The 25,929-nt window shown below is 38.4% G+C and overlaps 1 protein-coding gene across 1 annotated transcript; it reads right to left on the bottom strand.

Annotated features, from left to right (window-relative positions):
* Window positions 8,124-10,782, bottom strand: LOC109823500. Its single transcript, XM_020389777.1, has 4 exons — window positions 10,469-10,782; window positions 9,614-10,234; window positions 8,716-9,357; window positions 8,124-8,238 (listed from the first exon to the last, which is right to left on the bottom strand). The coding sequence occupies exons 1-4, from the start codon at window positions 10,780-10,782 to the stop codon at window positions 8,124-8,126; spliced, it is 1,692 nt and encodes a 563-aa protein (XP_020245366.1).

The raw sequence follows: 25,929 nt of genomic DNA, 5'->3' as shown, positions 1-25,929 counted from the left end.
TTATTATCCAAGTAAAAGGATTCACCAAAACAGGCAAGCGACGAATGAGTACTCAAAATAAAGAAGGTCTGAAGAATACACGAAACATTGCTTAGAAGTCTGAACAGTCGATCACCAATGCTACTCGCACAGTTCGATCACCAAATGTTTTTCTTTTTTTTTTTTTTTGTTTTTCGCTCGCACAGTTCGAGTCACAGAAGCTACTCGCACATTCCGAGTCACCAGAAGTGACTCGCACAGTTCCAGTCACTCAGAAGCGATCCGCACAGTTCGATGACCAAATGCTGATCGCAAAGTCCCTGAGTCACCAGACTCTGTTTGGATACAACTTCACAACACGGATTTTCGATGATTTTTTTAAGATCTTTTCTCTCCAAAACCCTTCCACTAGTCTGAGTTTCCATAAACATTTTTAGACAGTTATAAAACTCCAGATAACGTTAGACATCAATTTCTACTAGAGACACATCTCAAAATTCCTTATAAATAGGAATTCCAAGGTCTTCTTTCAAGGGATGAGATCTATATTATAGAAGCGAGGGGCTTGTTAATGACAGTCACTCCAAATTTGCATAGAAAATCATCAGAGCTTGGCGAACACTTTTTCTAAAGGAAAGCCCCTTGAAAGGTTTTGTGATTCTTTCCCTTCTTTCCTCGCGGATTAAACTTGGTTTTTAACTCGAAGAGAAGCCACAATCTCGCTTGTCCGTGACTGTCGCTTCATAAGTTGTTTCCTCGTGTAAAAAGAGGTCGAATATTTATTTGTAGATCGCTTTGGTCTTGTGCGGGGTCCATGTCGGACTAACGCGTCCCCGCATAGGAACGATCCCACGCAAACTAGCTGGAGATAAACTATGCTTGCGTTTTGTTGAATAATTTTTAATCTTATTTTTCGTTTTAATAAGATTCTTCATACAAAAGATCATACTCTCTTTTTCAATTTGAACTTGTACGAAAACGTATAAAGGTTGAAAACAAATGATAAAATTGTCAATTTTGATCACATAACAAACTGGCGACACGTGGTACCGAACTTTTCTCTGCAAAGCGTAGTGATCGCAACCAAAGATCGCAATACGATGCTATGTACGAGGAGTCGAGTAACGATTCGACCAGCAAAATATGCAGAGTACTTATTCCTCCCTTCCTGATATTCCTCCCCTCGTAGGAAAGGAAAAATCCATCAAGAAAGTCATGGACATTTGGATTGAAGGTTCAAATTCAAAACCGTCATCATCTCAGTCGGTCAAAATGACCTTGAACTGAAGCTACAGGCGATGCCGACTTTTTCCAAAGGGGCGTTCAACGACGGGTTAACGCGCTAGCACCCAATTGGCCCAAGGCCTCCGAGCCGGTGATGTATATTCCGCTAACGAATCGGATCTTTGAAGTCTAGAGTACGCCTAATAGGCTACACAGCGGCTTGCCGATTGGTCTATAACCAACGACAGAATGTAATGGGTCCCCGTTAAGAGGAACGTTCATCTTAAAAACGAATCGAGAAGCGCAATGCTTTACTGGCGCACGTCAAGATCTAGTACAAGAGCCAGAGATACTGAAAACAATTACTGTGGCATACTTTAAACTGATGAAAATCAGGTAAAATCTGGAGGCCAAAACCAGAAGAAATAAGGTATCTGATATTTTATGAGTAGCCCGAAAAAGCGAATCAAAATGCGGCTCGCAGGCCGAGTCATAAAAGCTGGTGTTAGACCCAGAGGGGGTTGATTGGTTCTTATGCTAATCTAACCGATTAAATGCCATATTTAAATTAATTAACAGACTATAGTTTCTTTGCAGGAGATAGATATAAGGTCATTAGTTATAATTCAAGGAACAGCATTATACACAAAGGGATCTATCATATATATGTGATATAAGTTATATATTTATATATAATGGTCAAGGTATATAAATCTAACACAAGGTAAATAATCTAAACAAGATAGTGGATAAATAGATAATGAGCTATATGACAATGGGATATAAGAACGTTTATCGTCTTTTCCTTGTCTTGCACTGTGTTTGAGGACCTATGGGCATTTTTTAACGCCTACAAATTGAAAGAGTGAGGAATGTGGCCTGGGGGAAATACATCTATGATCAGACGAAGAAAGGAATTATGATTGCCAGGGAAGGTCTGCACAGGTCAGGAGTAAGCTATGTACCTGGATGCATGCCTTTGATCCCTGTAAGTTGGATTAACATGTGCATGTGAACGCTTGCTTGTATTCTGTCAACTTACGTCAAGAAACCATTAAGGCTTACTGGTTCATGTTAACTATTTTAAGGATCTGGTTAACTATATTTAGGTTCATGTTAACTATAGTGTTTCCAGTATTAAAGTTGGTGTTGTCAGTGTTAACTATATTTCAGTTCAGTTCTGTTAACTATATTCATGTTTAAAAGATTAGTATTGCATGCTAACATGTATTAATTGTTTGCAGCTATCGTACTATGAAATGACGGGGATTAAAAGATATGCCTTGAGCAATAGATTCAAACCACCCCTCACTAACTGGGTGAAGATTGGTGAGAAGTATGGATCTTTTCGAAAGCGCACAATAGTTGCCAAGGCTGCAAAAGCTAGCATCCAGGTTGTACATAAACCAATAGCTGAAATTGGCCCATCCGATGAGAAATATCCAATCAGAAGGCCATTGATGAGGCTTAGAAGGGAAGAGATTGTACCACAATTTCTAGTCGTACATAGGGAGGAGAAGAAAGCAGCAGTAAGGAAGAGGAAGATTGAAGAAGAAAAGAAGGTTGAAAAGAAGGAAGAAGAGAAGGAACATGAGAAGAGATGGTCAATAGGTTTGGTAAGTTCTAATGTGCTAAATCACCATAGTTAACTACAAAACCACAATAGTTAACATGTTAGCAACAATAGATAATATGTTTTCTACAAGAGTTAACATGTTTGCCACAAGAGTTAACATGTTAGCAACAAGAGTTAACATATTTGCCACAAAAGTTAACATGTTTCAACAAGAGTTAATATATTATCACAAGAGTTAACATGTTAGCAACAAAAGTTAACATGTTACCAGAAAGAGTTAACATGTTAGCAACAAGAGTTAACATGTTACCTATAGATGATTGAAGAACCTTTAATTTATCTGTGTCAATTGTGGACCACTTACTGTTAACCTTTATAAACTTGATGTTAACTCTTTGTTATTTCTAAATTATAGATAATGTCAAAATCCATTGATGATGCTTTCGAAAGAGAAGATGAGATTGAAACGTTACCAGTTGAGGAGCAACTGCAATTTTGGAGAAATGCTGCTAAAGTAAACCAGAGACTTTGCCGTACACTGAGGGTCTCGAAGAAATTGTATTGTCAAACTTTCATGGATGAGATTCGTAGACTTAACGAAAAGTACACTGAGGGTCTCGAAGAAATTGTATTGTCAAACTTTCATGGATGAGATTCGTAGACTTAACGAAAATGTTAAGGGGTTGGACGAATCTTGTGACATAGTAGATCCCTTGATTTTAAAGAATAATGTGAAGAAGCTTATTGCACAGCAGCTGAAAGGAAACCCTACAATGGAAGAAGAAGAAGAGGACAAGCATGAAATCGATGGAGAGGACAACTATGGAGAGAGAGACGACGTCACGGACAAGCATGAAATCGATGGAGAGGACAACTATGGAGAGAGAGACGACGTCACCATGAATGAAGGTGTCGAGGAAATGGGCAAGAACGAAGAGAGAGAAGAAGTGACCAAGGATGAGGAGGACAAGCAGATGGTTGAGGATGAAGAGGGCTCGAAAGGAGAGAGAGACGATGTTACCAAGAATGAAGTTGTCGAGGAAATGGGCAAGAGCGAAGAGAGAGACGAAGTGATCAAGGATGAGGAGGACAAGCAGATGGTGCAGGAGGAGGAAGGTGTGGTTGAGAAAGTTCCTCTCAGCAAAGGATTGAAGAGGTCGAGGAAGCCGGTGAGCAAAAAATATATGGGTTATAGGAGTAGAGCTCCAAGCAAAAGAGCAACCAAGAAAGGTAAACTGGTTAGGACACCATTTACTGAGGATAAGAAACCGAGGGCTAAGGGATTAAAGTTAAAAGAAGGTGAGCACAAAGATGAACCCATTGTTGTTGGTGACACCCCAAAGAAAATAACAGTTTACTATGACGACAGTGTTGGCAAGTGGGATGTGCTAAAAAGCACGTATTTAACAGATGTGGATCGTGCTGCCTTAAAAGAGGTGAATGAGGGTATCCCTGATGTAGGCACGTTTAGCTTACGAGTGTTAGATAGCGCTGGGGCTTTTGTACATAACTACAGAATACCAAAAAATGTTGCAGAGAAACTTTCAGCTGAGGAGAACAAATGGCTCGCGCAGTACTGCAAGGAGAAATGTAGCCCGTAAGTGCTGATTTTAAAATGTAAAGCTTTCACGTTTAAATTTAAGCAACAAGGGTTAACATGTTAACCACGAGTGTTAACATGTTAACAACAAGAGTTAACATGTTAGCAACAATAGTTAACATGTTATCCACAAGACTTAACAGGTTAGCGACAAGAGTTAACATGTTATCCACAAGAGTTAACAGGTTAGCCACGAGAGTTAACATGTTATCCACAAGAGTTAACACGTTAGCCACAAGTGTTAACATGTTATCCACGACAGTTAACATGTTAAGTAATTTAATGCTAACTCTTTAATATTAACTGTGAACCTCTGTTTTTTGCTTGTTATGTTTGTGCGTTTAGATGTTAGCTTTCATGTTTTAAATTTTAACCCTCCGTAACTTATTGCTTGTTAAGGTACGTATATATCATAACTACTGATAACAACACAATTACATACCCGGAACTACTGTATATGATCCGCGGGGGAAGACTCGATGACAAAGTAACAGAGGCATTCTTAGATAGATTACGGCTATGGCTGCAGTTGCAGGAGAACGCTGACTTAAACAAGCAGTATGAGATTGTATCTATATATTTCTGCGTAAGACCAATCCTCATATAATTAGTTAACAGATAAGCTCTTATATTTAACATGTTAACTAGAATAGTTAACATGTTATCCACAAAAATTAACATGTTTTCCACAAAAGTTAACATGTTATCTATAAGAGTTAACATATAGCCACAAGAGTTCACATGTTATCTACAAGGGTTAACATATTAGCCACAAGAGTTAACATGTTTTCCACAAAAGTTAACATGTTTTTTATAAAAGTTAACATGTTTTCCATAAACGTTAACATGTTTTTCACAAAAATTGACATGTTCTTCACAAGAGTTAACATGTTTTTCACAAAAGTTAACATGTTCTCCACAAGAGTTAACATGTTTTTCACAAAAGTTAACATGTTCTCCACACAAAATAACATGTTTTCCACAAAAGTTAACATGTTTTTCAAAAAAATTAACTATATGAACTTGAACCATGTTCACATATTAAAGGCCGCTCTTTCTTAATGTGTTAATTTTGTGTAACAACATTCACTCTATGGAGATCAGGCTCATCTGTGGCTATATGAACTATATGAACTTTATATACAACAACATATTACTGCTGGCCGATCAATACTCATATTGCCAATTGTTCGCCATGACCATTGGCATTGTATCGAAGTTAGATTGAATGAAAATTTAGCGTTGCACTATAGTTCGGTAACTCCCTCTGCTTACCTTGAGCCCGTTAACAAAATTATAAACTTCATGGACCATATGAAGGCCGCATTCGATCTTGAAAAGGTGTGTAGGACATTTCAATATAAGGAAATCCCATGCGAGTCTCAAAAGGGAAGGTACATTAACATATGAACCTTATTTTATTAAAGAATTTTCGTCTCCAAAACTGACCTGTAATATGTATTTATGTTTTGTTATTTGTAGCTACGATTGTGGGATATACGTATACCTTTATGTACGGGCTATTCTACAGAAAGGTGATGTTCTGCATGTTACGCCCGCCAATGATTCGTCGGAGGTAGTGCGTGTAAGGCTTGCGGCGGAACTAATAAAAGAAGGCTGGGAATTCAGAAATAGAAAGGGCACAATAGCCGTGGAGGACCCAGAATTAAAAGCGCCTGCATGAGCCGCAAATATTACAGCCTAAGGAAGAATGCTATGTAGATAAACAACTGTAAACAATCTTCATAATTTTTAGTTTGTATAGTGTATTAACAGCTAATGAACTAGTGTCCGGACAAAGTTAACATGTTAGATGCGTAAGTTAACAATTATATCATGTCAGCTTCACTTGTTAAATATGGAGAAAGTTTATAACATATCAGGTTCACTTGTTAAATAATACCGTATACGAATAAAGTTAACATGTTATCATCAAGAGTTAACATGTTATCAACAAGGGTTAACATGTTATCAGCAAGGGTTAACATGTTAGCAAATAAAGTTAACTTGTTTGTAACAAAAGTTAACATGTTTGCAACAAAAGTTAACATGTTTGTGACAAGAGTTAACATGTATGCCACAAGAGTAAACATGTTTGGAACAAAAGTTAACATGTTTGTAACAAGAGTTAACATATTAGCTATAAGAGTTAACATGTTTGCCACAAGAGTTAACATGTTACCCAACATGTTATTTACAAGAGTTAACATTTAATAGGTATAGCTTAATAACCTTCCAAAAATATTTTATATGTTAACTGTAACTTAACAATCTAACTGAGTAACTTTACAGACCAATGTTAACTGTAACTTAACAATCTAACTGAGTAACTTTACAGACCAAGTAAGATAACATTTTTATTATACTTCACATTGGCATAGATATATTTTAGTTCATGTACACAGTTAACTACAAAAGTATTACAAATACCCAAACATATTTCAGTTCATATACACCGGTAACTACAAGAGTCAACATGATGATAATAAGATTTAACATGTTATCATCAAGAGTTAACATGTTATCAACAAGGGTTAACATGTTATCGCTAAGAGTTTACTTGTTATCAACAATAGTTAACATGTTACTAACGAGAGTTAACATGTTATCGAAAAGAGTTAACATGTTATCGAAGAAAGTTAACATATTTTCAACAAAAATTAACATGTTATCCACAATAGTTAACATGTTAGTAACAAAAGTTAACATGTTTGCCACAAAAATTAACATGTTTGTCACAAGAGTTAACATGTTTACGACAAGAGTTAACATGTTAGCAACAAGAGTTAACATGTTTGCAACAAGGGTTAACATGTTTACCACAAGAGTTAACATATTAGCGATAAGGGTTAACATGTTTGCCACAAGAGTTAACATGTTACCCACATGTTATTTACAAGAGTTAACATATAATAGGTGTAGCTTAATAACCTACCAAGAAAATTTTATATGTTAATTGTAACTTAACAATCTAACTGAGTAACTTTACAAACCCAAGTAAGATAACATTTTTATTATAATTCACATTGGCATAGATATATTTTAGTTCATATACACAGTTAACTATAAAAGTATTACAAACACCCAAACATATTTTAGTTCATATACACCGGTAACTACAAAAGTATTACAAACACCCAAATATGTTTCAGTTCATATAAACAGTTAACTACAAAAGTATTACATACACCCAAAAGTGTTTCGGAAAATCCGCAACTCATATCAATCGGCGATCGGTTCATTGCAAGATGCGCGGTTGTGGCCTTCGGAGTGACATCGAGAGCATTTCCAAGGTTGTTTGTACACTGCTCGATTGTTGATACGTCGTGTTTTATTTCTCCCCTTTCTTTTGATAGTATGTGATCGAAGTAGCTCGATCTCATCCCTTGGCACGCTTCGTTTCTCATAATCTGGTATAGGATAGAGAATCGGGTCATAGCTCTTTTTAAATGCTTCTATGGACATAAACCAATCATAATATTGGTAAATGTCTCTCTTCATGTACGAGATGACTGCACATGCATGTTTACACGGAATCCGCATGACGTCCCAAGCACGGCAAGTGCATGTCTTCTTCTCCAAATCAACACGGGTAGTTTTATGTGCTTGCACTTCAAATATGTCAGCTGCAGCTTGCTTAACATCCAATGTACGACCTTTCTCTATATTTTCTTTAAGCACCATCTCTGCTTGTGGACAGAGATATCCAACCCATTTATCTCCAAGTAACCGGCAATTACTCATTCAGACCATTATCTGTTTACGAATATGCTTAACCATTTGTAGAATTCGTAGCATTCTAGCTTTCCTTATCCAATTATTAAAAGACTTAGCGACATTAGATGTTACGTGCCCATACCTGAAATTATATATAACTTTATAATAGGTCACAAATAAGGGTTAACAAATAATTGAATAGGGTTAACATAATATGAATTACAGTTAACAGTTTACAGATAAGAGTTAACAGGTTATAAATAAGGGATGACACAAATAATTGAATAGAGTTATTTTTTTTGAATTACAGTTAACATGTTTACATATAATAGTTAACATTTAACAGTTAACATGTTTTCCAGAAAAGTTAACATGTTATCCACAAGAGTTAACATGTTATCCACAAGAGTTAACATGTTATCCACAAGAGTTGACATGTTATCCACAAGAGTTAACATGTTAGCCACGAGACTCAACATATTATCAACAAGACTTAACATGTTATCAACTCTGATATAGTTAACAGCTCTGATATAGAATTTAACAAATCCAAAGATAACATGCTAAATAGCATAAGTTCATACATTAGCATAGATATAGAACAGCCAAATAACGTTACCTTATTCCCGGGAAGAATGCATTTGCCCATTGATCAGGAGAGTAGTTCATAGCAATGTTGTATGCCCTTGGATCCATGTCATATATCTCTTTCATGTACTCATTCCATTCTGCTATTGTGTATTTATAACAAGCACTTTGGAGTAAGTTCCCAAGAACATGAGTGTCCTTCGACTTCATACCCAAGTCCTTAAGCTTTAACCTGAAATTTTCAACAAGATGTAGAACACACCTCGAGTGTAGAGCTTCTGGAAAATACTCTTTTACTGATTCTTTAATTCCTTTGTCCGCATCAGAAATTATAACCAATTGGTGGGGAGGATTGTAAGGGTCAGCCCTCTCATAAAGTATGGACCATAGACCTTGGAGGAACCACTTCCAATTCATCAAATTCTCTTGATCACATATGCAATACGCTAAGGGAAATATACCTTGGTTCCCATCGTATGCTATGGCCGAGAGGAGAATACCTTTATATCGATCCTTCAAAAATGTACCGTCCAAAAATAGAAGGGGTCTGCATCCACTCAAGAAACCTTTGATGCATGCAGCATAACAAACAAAGAGTCTCGAAAACCTCCCCTCATTCTGGTCAACATGTATGTAACTGCCGGGATTTGTCTCTTTTACCATGCGCTCATACCTAGTCGTGTAAGAAGAAACAAACCAACAAGTTAACATGTTATCCGTGTAGCTTAACAAGCGACCAAAAAAAGCTAACACATTATTGGGGTAACTTAACAAAAGTTAACATGTTATTTACAAGAGTTAACATGTTAGTCGTGAAACTTAACATGTTATCAATGTTATCAATGAACTTAACAAGGAACATGTTAACTATTTGTTTTAACAAGCAAACTTTGGAACTTAACAAGTTAATAATAAAGCTCAGCATTTACCATCGTAGTTGATCATACGACTCATATATATCCCCGTAAAGCTTCTCCTGTGCTCTCTCTTTCCCCCACCATATCTTACTGTAATCAATTCTAAGGCCGTAGTTTGTGAGGAACTCCTTTTGCACATCAACGGGTCGGATTTCTGGACGGACCTTCAGGAGTGGTTGTAACTGTGTTGCAATGAATTTACGGGATGCCCTTGAACGACCTGTATTTTGCCCGTACTGCCCACAAGTATGTTCATTAACAAACTTCTTGATCGATAGTCTATTTGCATTCTTAACAGGTGAAGCAAACAACATCCATGGGCACTCGTAAGTTTCTTTATATCGGCAATATACACGGATACGTTTTGGTTCGTTCTTTTTAAACTCATAATCAAACATTTTGGCCAGAGAATAGTATGTCAGCGCCAACCTTAATTCTTCAGCACTTTCAAATTCTTGACCCTCTTCAGTTAATGCATTATGCCACCAACCAGGAATCATTACTGTGTTGTTAATAATGTCATCAGAACGCACTACACTGCTACCACTGGGATTATCAATTGGAATTCTTTCAGAACCATGGTTTGCGGCAGAAGTACTATCAATAAACTTTGGCTTCAGTGTATTCATAATGCTACACAAATATAATTGTTTTTTCTTAAAATAACGAATAGGACTTGTACTTAAATAATGCAGTACCCTTAAGAGTTAACACATATGCCCGCTTCACAACCTTCGGTAGAAAGTTAACATATATCAGTTAAAAGCTAACATTTAACCTGAAACAATTCGCTATGTTATCATTTCTCCACATTTTACTCACGCAATTCATAAGTTTTCAAATAAATTAAGTGTAAATATAACTTACATTTCAGGAGGTTGCTTCGGGGTGTTCTCACATCTGAAAACATCTACATCTATAGTAGCTCGAATATGGATCTCCAGACACCCGATATTACGGTTGTGCTCCCCCATACACTCCATATCATCCTCATTCTCGATCTCAAAACTCAGATCAGGGATCCTTTCAGATTTATAAACCATTGATAGCGCATCATAAGGAACCTTCAACCTCTCAGCCACGTCGAACTTAAACTCAAAAAAAGAGGTTGCACAAGTTACCCTTGAGAACACTGCTCTCTCACCCAAGGAAACCATGCAAATAAGGGGGCTCTCCGCCATAAATAAAGGGGATTTAAGAGGAGTTGTGAAGGGCACTTTAGGACAAGTAGGGGCTGAAGATCATAAGCCCTAACCGAAAGATTTGCCCTTTGCACCATAAATACACTCTATTCAAAGCCGAGTGGGTTAACAGGATATATAATAGAGGGAGCGCGCCAAAATTTCCCCCCAAAACGGCCATCATCTCGCCTTAAATGTGACGGGGAGGGATCGCCAGCGATCGGATCTCGTTTTCGAGGCACGGAGTTGAAGGCGGGGGTATTTTAGGGAGGCTAGGTGCAAATACGGGTGAGAGAAGTGCTTTGAGGGCTCAGTTACATTTTTTTTGAATCTTTAAGGGCTTAGCCACATGGGCCAAAGTACAGGGGGCTGGGCCACATTGTATTTTCAATTTTGGGGCCTTGAAGTAATTTTTTCTTTTATTTTTGACAGACAAACTGTTAAGTAATTTTACCCCTCTTTTCTAAAATTTGGAGAATTTTATGCAAAACTTTTTTGGGCTTTGACAATTGAGGAGATAGTCTAAGTTTTACTCTCTTTTTTTTACGAAGTGCCTGTGTTTTTATTTTTGACAGAGAAACCGTTAAGTAATTTTACCCCTCTTTTCTAAGAGGTCCTCAAAATTCTTCTAAAAAGCTCTTAAGTTTTAACATTTTCTTCTAAGGAGCCCTCAAATCTTCTTATTTACTCGGCGCTTTTATCGTTAAAAAAAGAAAAAAGAAAAAAAATTGGAGGCTTCTTAAAAGAGTGGGTAAAACTCAAGAGCATGTTCGTCAAAGATAAAAAATTAGTGGCTTCTTAAATGTAGTTAAACTTATGGCTTCTTTGGGGCTTCGAAAAAAGAGGAGTTAAATTTAGAGGCTCTTTAGACTATATTCTCTTGAAAATTTCACAAAATTCCCAGAACTTTGAGAGGTCACATGATTCTCCTAAGTTTGAAAAAAGTGCAAAAACAATATTATCAAAATAGTACTGTTTGATACATTCTAGTGTTATGTAAACTTTCTGGTGGTTAATGTTTTATAAGAATCTTGATGCATTATAAATGTTTGTTTGCTAATTATTGTTTGTTAACTCCGTAAGTTGCAATTTTATAAAGCTCAGGGTGTTTGTGTGACCAGAAATTCATGACGTTTTCTGAAACTCTTCAAACTTTAGGGGGTTTCATGGAATTTTAAGAGTTCAGGGGATTTTGTGCAAAACAGCGCAAAGTTCTGGAGGCGTTCTGAAATTTATCATATTATATACTTTGTAGATGTACTTTGAATTATTTTGCAATGAAAATTTTTCCATTAATGATGGTGGAATTCAGGAACAAATTTAGCAAATTAAATGATTATTAATTTAAATTTCATTATTTATGACAAAATAGCTTGAATTTCTAATATATCATTGTCACGTTCTTTCGTAGGATCTGTTAACTTGGCTTGAAGTCTCGAATTTGATCACAATGTAACGAAAATCAAGGTGATGGATTTTTTTAGGATAAATTTCAAAATAGTCCCCGAGATATTGCGCCGCTTTACGAAGATAAATTTAGATTCTATCTGAGACTTAATCAAGTTAATCAATTTTCTATCTTGATTAATTCATCTTTCACTCTCGCTTGCGCCTCAACATATACTCAACAAATAGTTGTTAATTTTTCATCTAACTATTCAATTTTTATAATTTGGTAGTTTATTTAATTGCAAACAAATTATTTTTAGCATTTGGTTGATAAACAACTAGAATTTAACGTGTGTATTCAATCTGTTTGATTATCAAATATTTTTCTAAAATTTTATCTGTTCTAATTTGTATTGTTACAATGTGATATTCTCTCTTCTTGATTAACTTATCATCCATGCTCACGTATACTTCATTAGTTATTTGTTTAACTATTCGATTTTATTCGATTCAGCAATTCGTTTAACATTTAACAAACTGTTTTTAGTATTCGGTTCGCAAACAAATAGAATTAAAGCTATATAACATTCAGTCTGTTTTGATTATCAAATACTCGTTTAAAATTGCGTCTCTTATAATTTGTATTGGTGCGATGTGATATTTTTTAACCCATGGTTCTTTAGAGCTAGACCTTTTTTTTTACGACAATGGAAAAATATGGATGGTTGTGATGATTTCAGTTCTTCTCCTTACCCATTGTGGATCCAACTCCCTCATCTTCGGCTAAACCTTTGGCACTCAAAAGGTATAAGGAAGCTTGCAAGTAAAGTGGGAACTCCTATTACCATCTGAGGAAAAAAAATTTCTGATAGTCCTAATGAAAAAAAAAAAGCTTGCAAAATTGTTTGTCTCACATGAAACAATTAGGCAGCTTCTATACTTGGACTAGCAAGAGGGTGATGTCAGAATTTGGAGCAGATTGGATAGAGTTCTCGTCAACGATGCATGGATTGCATGGATTCATTCCTACAATACTAGTCAAATGGACTATTTAAACCCTTTTTTTCAGTTCATCCTCGAGGTCTTATTACTGTTCTTGATGAACCAAATAGTGGGGGGGAAAACCCTTTTAGATTCTTCAATATGTGTGCTAACTTGGCTTGAAGTCTCGAATTTGATCGCAATTTAACGAAAATCAAGGTGATGGATTTTTTAGGATAAATTTTAAAGTAGTCCCCGAGATATTGCGCCGCTTTACGAAGATAAATTTAGATTCTATGTGAGACTTAATCAAGTTAATCAATTTCCTATCTTAATCAACATATACTCAACAAGTAGTAGTTAATTTTTCATCTAACTATTCAGTTATATATAATGTGGTAGTTTATTTAATTGCAAACAAATTATTTTTAGCATTTGGTTGATAAACAATTAGAATTTAACGTGTGTATTCAATCCGTTTGATTATCAAATATTTTTCTAAAATTTTATCTGTTCTAATTTGTATTGTTGCAATGTGATATTCTCTCTTCTTGATTAACTTATCCTCCACGCTCACATATATTTCATTAGTTATTTGTTTAACTATTCGATTTTATTCGATTCAGCAATTCGTTTAACATTTAACAAACTGTTTTTAGTATTCGGTTCGCAAACAAATAGAATTAAAGCTATATAACATTCAGTCTGTTTTGATTATCAAATACTCGTTTAAAATTGTGTCTCTTATAATTTGTATTGGTGCGATGTGATATTTTTTAACCCATGGTTCTTTAGAGGCAGACCTTTTTTTTCCGACAATGGAAAAATATGGATGATTGTGATGATTCCAGTTCTTCTCCTTACCCATTGTGGATCCAACTCCCTCATCTTCGACTAAACCTTTGGCACTCAAAAGGTATAAGTAAGCTTGCAAGTAAAGTGGGAACTCCTATTACCACCTGAGGAAAAAAAATTCTGATAGTCCTAATGAAAAAAAACAAAAGCTTGCAAAATTGTTAAGGAAATTATGCGTAATTGGAGCTAGTTGCGCAAATATCCTGATAGTCCTAATGAAAGAGTTTAGATTCTTTGGGATTCATGTATATGGATATTGTTCCCTATCATACTTCTCCTCAAGATATCACATGCCTCATAAAATCCAGAGATGACAAGTTTAATTGCCTTGATTCCTTTATTTATTCTTCCAACTCTTTTAATGCAAGAACTTAGCTCTAGAATGACCTAACAGAATTGCAAAAACAAGTCAGTATCCCTTAGATTATTTTGTGGTGGCCTGAATAGTACTCTAGAGCCAGAAGAGAATTTAGGAGGTGCCCCAATCTTTGATTGTGAGATCAAATCTTTTACAGATTTTATATCTTCAAATTGTTTGTCTCACATGAAACAATTAGGCAGCTTCTATACTTGGACTAACTAGCAAGAGGGTGATGTCAAAATTTGGAGCAAATTGGATAGAGTTCTCGTCAACGATGCATGGATTCATTCCTACAATACTAGTCAAGTGGACTATTTAAACCCTTTTTTTTCAGATCATCCTCGAGGTCTTATTACTGTTCTTGATGAACCAAATAGTGGGGGGGAAAACCCTTTTAGAATATGTGTGCTAAACATAAGGAATTTCTCCCTATTATTTCAAAAATTTGCATGAAGCCAGTGCAGGGCTGCCTTATGTTTTCTATTGTCTTGAAGCTTAAGATGTTAAAATCTGAGCTTAATACTCGTAATAAGTCCTCTTATGCTGACACACTACTGGATTTACACCTTTTAGCGACGGACAATTCCGTCGCTAAAGGTCTAAATTCCGTCCCTATAACTTTTAGCGACGAAAAAAAAAACAAATTCCGTCGCTAAAAAACCGTCCCTACATTGAGGGTCCCTAATTGTATCTTTAGCGATGAAAATTCCGTCGCTAATTTTCAGCGACGAGATATTAGCGACGGTTTTTTCGTAGCCGTATTTTTTAAAAAAAATAAAAAAAGTATTAGGGACGGAAATTCCGTTGCTAAAAAAATATTAGGAACGGAATATCCGTCGCTAAAAGTTGTATTTATTATTTTAATTTTTTTTTCGTGTCCGTTTCCGTTGCTAAATATATATTTAGCAACAAAAATTCGTCGCTAAAAATAATATTAGGGACAGAATATCTGTCGCTATAAGTTGTATTTATTATTTTATTTTTTTCCCGTGTCCGTTTTTCGTTGCTAAATATGTATTTAGTGGCAGAAAATCCATCGCTAAAAATGACCACTATTTTTTTTAAAAATATTTTGAAAATTAAAAAAACCCTGTACAATATCGATAATAATTTTAAAAATCATGTTCAATCAGCAGTATAATATTCAATCACACGCATATATCACACATATATTTTAATAAAACAAATAAAAGTTTCTCGACAGGTACGTAATAAATATTGTTTATACAACACAAGAATTATTTTCAAAGTTAAATTAATTACAATCAATCCTCCTGATCATCATCATCATCCTTAACACCAGCTGCGCTATGACTACCCCCGGCTGCACCTTGTGAAGAAGTCTCGGCCTGCAAATATAAATCAAACGTTAATAAGGGTGTGTAACCATTAATAAGAGTGTGCAAATATGAATATAATTCCCCTAACACCACAACATAACACAACACAACAACACAACACAACATAACACCAAAACACCACAAACACAACAACACAATACCACAACACAACACAACACCACAACATAACACAACACTACACTACACTACACAACACAACACCATAACACAACACAACACAACAACACAACACCACAACACAACACAACAAACAACAACAACAACAACACAAATCCCCCAACCACACCCACCAACCAACCACACTCCCCCTCCCCCCACCCCTCCCCCTCAACCACCACCACAACCAAATCCCCACTCCCCCTCCTCAACCACGACCAAAGCCCATGTCCACCCTGTTTGGGTGGAAAGTTGATTTCTTTATTGTGCAACTTATTACAACTTCAAGCGTTATAAAAGAGTTTAAAAATTGATCTTTTTATAAGATCTCTCTACATAATAAAATAACGAAAATTACAACTCTTCTCAAATAAACGCAACAGACGTTTATCTCTCGCTGCTTGCGTGTGATCTTTGCCTGTGACGGGGATGTTGATATCCGTGGACTACCAAATGATCAGATCAATTCGGAGTTTCATTGATTCGTGAAGGAATCAAGAAACCGAAGCGATTATCTCGACAACAGTGAGATAACCACTCTTCTCGAGATCGCAGCTAGGTACGATCCCAAGGGAAGGAACTAAGAACTATAGATCTGACGTACTCTTCTTCTTTATACCGAAGAACTCGATCTGATCTCCTCCTCTTCCCTAAAATTCATGCTCCTTCAGTCTCCAATTCAGCAGGGCTTCACCAAGGCTCGAGAATTCTAGATCTGTACAACTGAAAGCCCTAGGACTGTATTTATAGGCTTCAAGATTCTTATTTTTGGATAAGAACGAACGATTGATCTCATCCTTAGTTGTAACCACTTTATCACGTTCTTGGATGATATTAGATCAGTTGAAACAAATCCAGGTGGTTAACGGTTGAAAAACGGCTCAAAACTACGTAAACGGCTTTTTGGAGCCTTCGGACACCCACGGTGTCTCGGCCGTGGCCAAGACACTTGGGTATCTCGGCCATGGCTGAGATACGTGCGGTGTCTCCACTAAGGTCCAAGGTACTGTTTTGCACGTCCCGTCCATTTCCGCCGTATTTTTATCATCTGAACTCGGAATTGCACGATTCAAAGTGCGTAGGAAAGCCGACGAGGAGATCTACGAACTCTCATGGTTGAATAACATGTGGAGTACATAGGACATGAGGGCACTTCATCTTTTGTAAGCGACGCATAGCTCCCGGTCAGTTCGTATTTTTGTTATTCTGAAGTTCCGTTGTTTCACACGGTTCGTTGACTCACTTCATGTGCTTGTCGACGTCAAATAAGCTTCTGTGACTCGGATAATTATGTTCATCATCTTCTCTCTATCTCGAGCCACGTGCAGGAATCCATGGGTAATTTTTGACGCCTACAGATACCCCCTCCAAAGTATTTCAGTCTCATTTCTTTTATAGAAGAGCCTGAAATACTTTAGATGTAATCGGTCCAACCTTCAGTCAGTGAAAAAGGACCTGTAGTTAGCTTAGATTCTTGACTTCTTTAATTTTCAATCTATTTTGATAATAGCTAAAGTTCTTCCGGCACTGCGTTTATCGTCTGGCCGTCGTTGAAGTTTTGAATTGAACTTGGTGAGTTGGTTTTGGCTCGTGTCATTGAGTTGAGTTTGAACTGATTATCTCCGTCGCAACGCATTGACCGGCATTGACTTAGCTATGCGTTAACCTTAGGGTTTCGCATCGACCGGTGTTGACTTTCATCGTAACGCGTTGACTGGCGTTGACCTAGGGCTACGCGTTGACCTTAGGGTTTCACATCAATCGGTGTTGACTTTCATCGTAATGCGTTGATTGGTATTGACCTAGGGCTACGTGTTGACCAGTGTTGACCTTAGGGTTTCACATTGACCGATATTAACTTTTTATCGCAACATGTTGACCGGCATTGACTTTTGTCGTAACACGTTGACCGGTGTCTACACAGTTTATGCTCTTAAGGCGTTGGAACGTGGCAATCCCAAATGCTAGGGCTGCAGGACCAAATGTTAAAGCTGATTCATCTACATGAATGGATCTTATCCTGAAGTTATCGGATCCTTGAGTTACGAGACCAATTAATGGAGCTGGTGCATCAATGACTATCACATTTATAGAATTTTTAACAAATTCTCAGCCATCAACGGGTTTGATTAGCTTTTACCGAATACCATTTGAGTCGGGCTAGCATGCAGATTGTTCAAATTCGTTCTGCACGTAACGTCATGCTAAAAGAGTTAACTTTTTTAGTGCAACGATATTGAATACGTAGACTTTGTCTTTCTCCCGTGAAAAGACTAAACGACAACATGTATTAGACGTTGACTTATCCTTACTTAGGCTTCGAGATAAAAGTCCCCAGACTTGGATTTTGGTGTCTTCTTTAATCAGTAAAAGACTAAACCGATGACGCGAGTTAGACGTAGACTTAGGATTTTTGGCAAATCCTCAGCCTTCAACGGATTTAACGTGCCTTTACCGATTACCGTTTAAATCGGGATTACATGCAGATTGTTTAAGTCTGTTCCACATGTGATGTTGTGCTAAGAGAGTTAACTCTCTTAGTGTTATGATATTGAATACGTAGACTTCGTCTTTCTTATGGGAATAGACTACCCGACAACGCGTGTTAGACGATGATTTATCTCTACCTAGGCTTTGGGATAAAAGTCCCCAGACTTGGATTCTGGTGTCTTATTCAATCGGTGAAAGACTAAACCGATAACGTGTGTTAGGCATTGACTTATCCCTTCTTAGGATTCGGGATAAAATTCCATGCGCATGTTAGGCACGGATTATGGTGTTATTAATAACAACCTGTCATAATGTCGAATATATGGACTTTTATCCTTTTTTACAGTCAAAGACTAACCGATAACGCGTATTAGGTGTTGACTTATCCCTACTTAGGCTTCGGGATAAAAGTCCCCAGACTTGGATTCTGGTGTCTTCTTCAATCGGACTTATCCCTACTTAGGCTTCGGGATAAAAGTCCCCAGACTTGGATTCTGGTGTCTTCTTCAATCGGTAAAAGACTAAACCGGTAGGCTTCGGGATAAAAGTCCCCAGACTTGGATTCTGGTGTCTTCTTCAATCGGTAAAAGACTAAACCGGTAACGCGTGTTAGGTACTGATTTATCCCTACTTAGGATTCAGAATAAAATTTCTCACGCATGTAAGGCGTGAATTTTAGGAGTTGAAAAGTAGTGTCTTCTCATGGGACAAAGACGAACCCGATACTGGAGAGGAAGAATTTTATATTCTATCTCCAGTTGTAAAGGAAACTCAAAGTGGGATCTCCACTTTGAGAATCTGAAGAGTGAAACGAAGAGTGAGATCTCCACTCTGAGAATCGAAAAGATTCAGATAATCCTAACTGTCGGAATGTGTGATTACCGAACTAAAAGTGAATTTCTCGTTTGTCGAGAGTAAATTATGGTTTTTGCCCTAACTGTAGGAAGGTTTGATCAAGCAGGAGTTTGAGGTGACCCTAACTATAGGAATGTTTGATCACTCGACTTGAAAGTGGACCTCTCGTTCATGGAAGGAATCGAGAGGAGATTTTGGCTTTGGCCCTAACTGTAAAAAGGTTTGATCAAATGGGGGGTTTGAGCGATCCTAACTGTTTAAAGGTTTGATCATTTAATTTGTGGACCTCTCATTCATGGAAAGAATCGAGAGGGGATTTTGGTCGTGGTCCTAACTGTAGAAAAGTTTGACCGAGATAAACAGTGGGAGTGGGAGTACAAATCACAGTGGGAGTGTTGGCTTGTATAAATTACTTAGTCGGGATTCTTGGTGTCAAGTGATAAGGACTTAACACGAAGGGGTTTAAAAATTATCAAAGATTAGCAGACTAAAATTCCAAGCATTCTATCTAGACTCTAACAATAGAAGTGTTGAGTGCACAGACATAGCAGGAGTTTGAGTGGATTGAACCAGAAAGAATTTTAGTGGACACACCGTTAATTAATTTGATCAGTGAGAGATTTTGTGGTGGAAGATTGTAAATCATAAACATCAGTGGGAGTTTTTTGTGAGGGAAGATTGATCCAACGTAGTGATCAAATCTCATCTCAACAAAAGAATGCTTGGAAGTTGGTAGAATTGATCCCGACAATGAGATGTGTTTCACCCTTGAACATTCAGAGTCCGAGTGGGACTTTCTCATTTATCACTTCTTTGTAGTGATCGGGTTATCCCTAAGAATACACCATATAACATTCTTCCGGGAACTTCTCGTTACATGAATCATTCACCCCCAGCTTCCTTTGTGAAACCGGGTCTAACATTGCACTTAGTTGGATTGCCGAGTTATCCTTAAGAATACCAGGCATGACACTCTCCGGGAACTTCCCGTTAAAAAAAGGAAACAGTTTAGACTTATATACCTGTTGGAGTATTAAGAAGTAGTTTATACTCGTGTACTCTTCGAAGTCTGCATTCGGTTTAATTTATCGTTATGACACCAGCTTCAACAAAGATTTGGATGCTATTTTTAAGAGCAAAGCAAGCCTTAGTAGGATGAAGGATCCTCCTATGGTATGCACAGTACTTTGGATCCGCGGTATTGTCATCTTCCTCCTGATTTGCGATAGGTGATAGCTTGATCTTGTTGTTCTCAAGGAGGGATTCAAAAATGGCTGGAACGTCTTCGTCCTTGAAGGAGTACTCTTTTTAGAGTATAAGATCCGAAGTCTTTTGCTATCTTTGGGGTTGTTTTTGCGATGTTTGATTAACGTCAACAACTGCTGCAGGTGCCTTCTCCTTACCAAGGGAGACAAAGCTTGAGTTCGAAGGGTTAGCTGTTGGTTGGCTTCTCTCGGCTTTCTTCCTTTTTAAGAAGCGTTCAGCCTGTTCTTTGCGCACCTTCAACTCTTTCCAAGTCTTGGACGATGCCACTCCCATAACATCCAAAATGTCAATGGACAGGTTATTATGACATGTCTGCAAGATGAATTCCTCTGTGACGGGATCCTTGTAGTTCATTGCCTGATTATGGAAGCGTTTGACGAAGGTGTCCACCGACTCTCTGTCTTTCTGATTCTCATCGAAGAGTGTTCTGATTAACACCTCGGTGTCATCATCAAAGAAATTACTGAGGAATAGGTTCTCCATGTTATCCTAGCTGTTGATGCTCCCCGGTTTGAGATGGCGGTACCAATCGAAGGCAGCTCCACGAAGGGTGACAATGAATGACCAGACCATCAGGGATTCATTCCTAAAAATCACACTCAAGTGAGACTTGAAGTAAATTAGATGCTGAGTGGGCGAGCCCTTCCTGTCAAACGGCGTGAAGTTGATCAGGTTGAATTTAGCCGGATATGGAATTAATTTCCACTCTCCTGGGTAAGGACACAGAATACCGATCTTCTTCACCTCTCGAGTAGACATCAGAGCATTGATTTTGCTCTTGAGGTCTTTCATCTTCTCGTCCTCATCTGCATCATGCTTTGGATGATTTCTAAAAGGAATAACACAACTACCCTCAGCATTGTCATCTTCGGTGGGACCACCTCTAACGTTGTTATCTTTAGTGGGACTACCCCTAGCGTTTTGTTCAATGGGAGGGTTATCTGTATTGAGGTGTTCGTCCGTGTCAGAATTGCCACATGCTCTGTAGGCATTGTTGTGACGACTAGATTCACCGATTTGACCTAACAAAGCTTGGATCCGTTGGTCATGCTCTTCCTTCATCCGCATCATGGCCATTTCCAATTCGAACTTAAAGTTCTCTTTTTGCTTAGCCAGAGTATCCTCAATGATTTTTGCCACTTGCTCGGTGTTGATCATGAACACTTCCTAAGCTTGTCCCACTCTAGACACTGTATCGTCGGAGGAGATTGCAGAACAAGAATCTGAGAGTTCATCATTGGAATGAGTTCCCTCGTGGATTTTCAGGTGATCGCTATGTTTGACAGCTTCTAGCTGGAGCCGAGATATTAGTTGGGCTATTCTCGGACTGACTTCTTTTCCTGGAGAAAAGTCGGGATTCAAACCATTTGCAGCAATCACAACATTTCCCTTGTCGACCATGTTGATAGTGACTTCAGGGAATTCGTTATCTTAACCGGTTGACTTTCTTTTACGAAAACGCATTGACTTGGGTTTCAACGCTTCAGGGGAAGGCCTTTGGAATACGGAGACAATCTATAGAGCGGTCTTGGGGTAGCTACATTCTAATAGTACTGCCCAGATAATTTTGGTACACAGACAGTGAGAGTCCGCTTCCCAGATACTTCTCTTTCGAGATTTGTTTGTACCCCTAGCCTGATAGTACAACTCATCGGCATGATTATCGGAGTAGCCTATCGTTTGCTGGCACAACTTCCCAGGTATAACGTTATCATCATCAGACGAATACATTTCCTTCTGGGGATATAACGCTTTGTTAGCATTTTCAAGAGTCACACATTTGAAGTTACGCCTTTGTAAGCGTGGGACCTCAACGGGCTCTTGGACTTCGACATGCAGTCTGAGGCGGTCAATAATAGAGGTTTTCCTATTATAGGAAGCTTTCAAATTGTTGCAAAAGCGCGTGCGACCCCCAGCTCGATGAGTTATTCGGAGTTCATTCACTGGGCAAAAGCGTTCTCTAACAGGAACATTGCCTCGATCTTCGTACAAAGGACCTAGGTGGTTCACCATTGTTTTCTTGTCTTTAGATATGTCCATACTATTGCAGAGCTTCACCGGAGGTGCGAGATTAGAAGGAACGAGATCTGAACTTGACGAAAGCTGGGAACCAGCTTTGGATCTAGAATCGAGCGAGAGACACGACTGGTGTCTTTTGTTGGGGAGAAGTGCTGACTTGGCCTTTGGCACCCAAACCTGCTTAGATCTTGGCGACCTTTAGAACACCTCCTTTTTTTGTAATTCTTGTGTTTTATGCATAAGGATCCGGGCGTGTGCAAGAAGTACGTGGCGCTTCTGGATGCGCTCCTCAAGAGTATAACGGTTCCGTTTGACACGAACTTATTCGTTAGTAGGTGGTTGGGAGGAGGTTCTCGAAGCTTGTTGTAGAGATGGTTTAGCTATTTGGCGTCTCTTGGTCTTTAGATCCTCTTGGTAGCGAAGCTTATCCACTTGCTCCATAGTCTTAGCGAATTGATGAGCGAGACGTTGGCGGTGCTTTTGACGAGCCCTCTTCGATAAAGTTGGCACGCCTTCAACAATCAACTCCTTAATGGAGGCGGTGTCCGGATCTGTGGCTTTGGCTTCATCGGACGCCATCGGGTCGTCACGAGGTGTAACTACAGCAGCGGCGGCGAAGAGATCGTCTTCTTGGGTCTCAGATCTGAAGACCAGCGGACCTTCCTAGAGGAGGAGACCTTCCTACAATTGCGAGGAGAGATGGATCTGGAGGAGGAGGAGGAGATGTACTCTTCGAACTACTGTTGGTCGAATTCGTATTCGACCTCTTCATCTACAAGGATCTTTATCGACGGCTGTGACATGACAGTCTCTGCAACGAGGTTGTTGGCTTCCACTGTGGTCGCTATCTTGTTTGGGTGGAAAGTTGATTTCTTTATTGTGCAACTCATTACAACTTCAAGCGTTACAAAAGAGTTTAAAAATTGATCTTTTTATAAGATCTCTCTACACAATAAAATAACAAAAATTATAACTCTTCTCAAACAAACGCAACGAATGTTTATCTCCCACTGCTTGCGTCGGATCTTTGCCTGTGATGGGGACGTTGATATCCATCGATTCAGAGTTTCATTGATTCGCCAAGGAATCAAGAAACCGAAGTGATTATCTCGGCAACAGCGAGATAACCACTCTTCTCGAGATCATAGCTAGGTACAATCTCAAGGGAATGAACCGGGAATTGTAGATCTGACGAACTCTTCTTTTTTATGCCAAAGAACTCGATCCGATCTCCTTCTCTTCTCTGAAATTTGTGCTCCTTCAGTCTCCAATTCAGCAGGGCTTCGCCGAGGCTTGAGAATTCTAGATCTGTACAAATAAAGGCCCTAGGGCTGTATTTATAGGCTACAGGAGCTCTGTTTTCAGATAAGAACGAACGATTTGATCTCATCCTAAGTTGTAACCACTTTATCATATTCTTGGATGATATTAGATCAGTTAAAATAAATTCAGGTGGTTAACGGTAAAAAACGGCTCAAAACTGCGTAAAATGGCTTTTTGGAGCATGCCGACACCCGGCCGAGACACTTGGGGTGTCTCGGCCATGGCTGAGACACCTCAGGTATTATCCTTGGCCAAGACACATGCGGTGTCTCCGCTAAGGTCCGGGGCACTGTTTCGCACATCCTATCTGTTTTCGCCGTATTTTTGTCGTCCGAACTCGGAATTGAACGATTCAAAATGCATAAGAAAGCTAACGAGGAGATCAACAAACTCTCATGGTTGAATCTCATGCGGAGTAGATGAGACATGAGTGGAACTTCATCTTTTGTAAGCAACGCGTAGCTCTCGATCAGTTCGTGTTTTCGTTATTCTGAAGTTCTGTTGCTTCACACGGTTCGTTGACTCACTTTATACGCTTGTCGACGTCAAATAAGATTCTGTGACTCAGATAGTAACATTTATCATCTTCTCTCTATCTCGAGCCACGTGCGAGAATCCATGGGTAATTTTTGACACCTACACACCCACCAACCAACCAACCACACTCCACACACCCCCACCCCCTCCATCACCACCATCACCACTATCACCACCCAATCCCCATTCCTCCCCCTCCCCCACCATAACCAAACCCCCCACAAATCAATCACATAATGACCATCACAACACAACACCACAACCAACCAACTAATCCACCAACCAATACCACCATCATTACGCATGCACGCACCATCAACACCACCATCACATATAAACATATAAGTATATATTTTGGGCTTTGTGTTAGGGTTAGAGTTAGGGTTTGTGTGTAACAGTTTGTATCAATATGTATCGGTGTGTATGATATCATTTAGTCACAAAGAAAATTCATAACTAAGCAAGAATTATATATTTAATTTATTTAATTAAAAAAAGTAAAGTATATATATTACTTGATCCGACATAAACCGTCTCCTATATGCCTCCTGAGCCTCTTGAAGCAGAGTTGACATGAATTGTGTGAACTCCAATTCTCTCTGCTCCCGGCGCCTCCATTCTTCCTCCGTAATCCGCTGATATGTTGTTTGCTGCGATTGCCAATCTTCAATCGCTTTCAACTGCTACTCCATCGAGTCTTGATATGAATTACTTCCTGGTGTTCCTGGTGATGTTGCATACTCGTAGGTGCTACTAGACTCGTGCTGCCTCTGCTCGGATCCTCTCTACCGGTATCTGTTCTTCCTACTCGGCCTAATGACTGTCTTGATGATGGAGTCCTCCTCCTCTCTACTTAGCTGGGCAGGAGTGTTAGAACCAACCTGAGAATGAGATATTTGCTCCTGTACCTTGGCATGTAATCTCTCCTGCGATATATCAAAACAACCTGGGCAAGTCGACTTACTAATGATGCATTGTTATGAAATTGAATATATAAATGAACTGTTACTTACAGCCAGATCCTTATTCTTTACTTTCTTCTCTTTATCGGCGTAATTCGGGCTCTAGGAACTTAGAATACGATATGCAAAATGTCCGAGATCTCCTCTTCCCTATTTTATTCAAATATATCATTAACCCATAACACATAAATTATACTCAACTTGACAACTTAAAAACTAATATATTATATACCTTAAGCTGCAATTGATGATAATGCTGGCTGAAGGACCTAGAGCCCCCGTGATGCTCATAACTGCGGGACGCATTGCGGTTCCTCCTTGCTATTTCAGCTTGAGCCTGCAAAACAATGTCAAATCAAAATAATATAGAAATTCAAACAATAAATTAAAAATATATACTTCAATAATACTTGAATTTCAGTCGTGTCCCAGTAATCGCAAATTACAGTGTGTGCACAAGAACACAAGTAAATACATATACACGCCATGTTTACAATACCTAACCCGTCCACACTAGACAGATCCAATAAATATTTATATATAAGCACCTTGTCACATACGCGAACAAAAAGGTTGTCGGACTGAACACGAT

Source organism: Asparagus officinalis, chromosome 9 (genome assembly GCF_001876935.1).
Source record: "Asparagus officinalis chromosome 9, Aspof.V1, whole genome shotgun sequence".
Lineage (NCBI taxonomy): Eukaryota > Viridiplantae > Streptophyta > Magnoliopsida > Asparagales > Asparagaceae > Asparagus > Asparagus officinalis.
This window is presented reverse-complemented; position numbering and strand designations above follow the sequence as displayed.

Excerpts from the sequence above, each read along its gene's own strand:
- LOC109823500 (XM_020389777.1), bottom strand. The coding sequence starts at position 10,782 with ATGGCGGAGAGCCCCCTTATTTGCATGGTTTCCTTGGGTGAGAGAGCA. Across the intron at positions 9,358-9,613 it reads TCGTATGATCAACTACGATG|GTATGAGCGCATGGTAAAAG; the intron begins GTAAATGCTGAG and ends TTACACGACTAG. Across the intron at positions 8,239-8,715 it reads GCATTCTTCCCGGGAATAAG|GTATGGGCACGTAACATCTA; the intron begins GTAACGTTATTT and ends ATATAATTTCAG.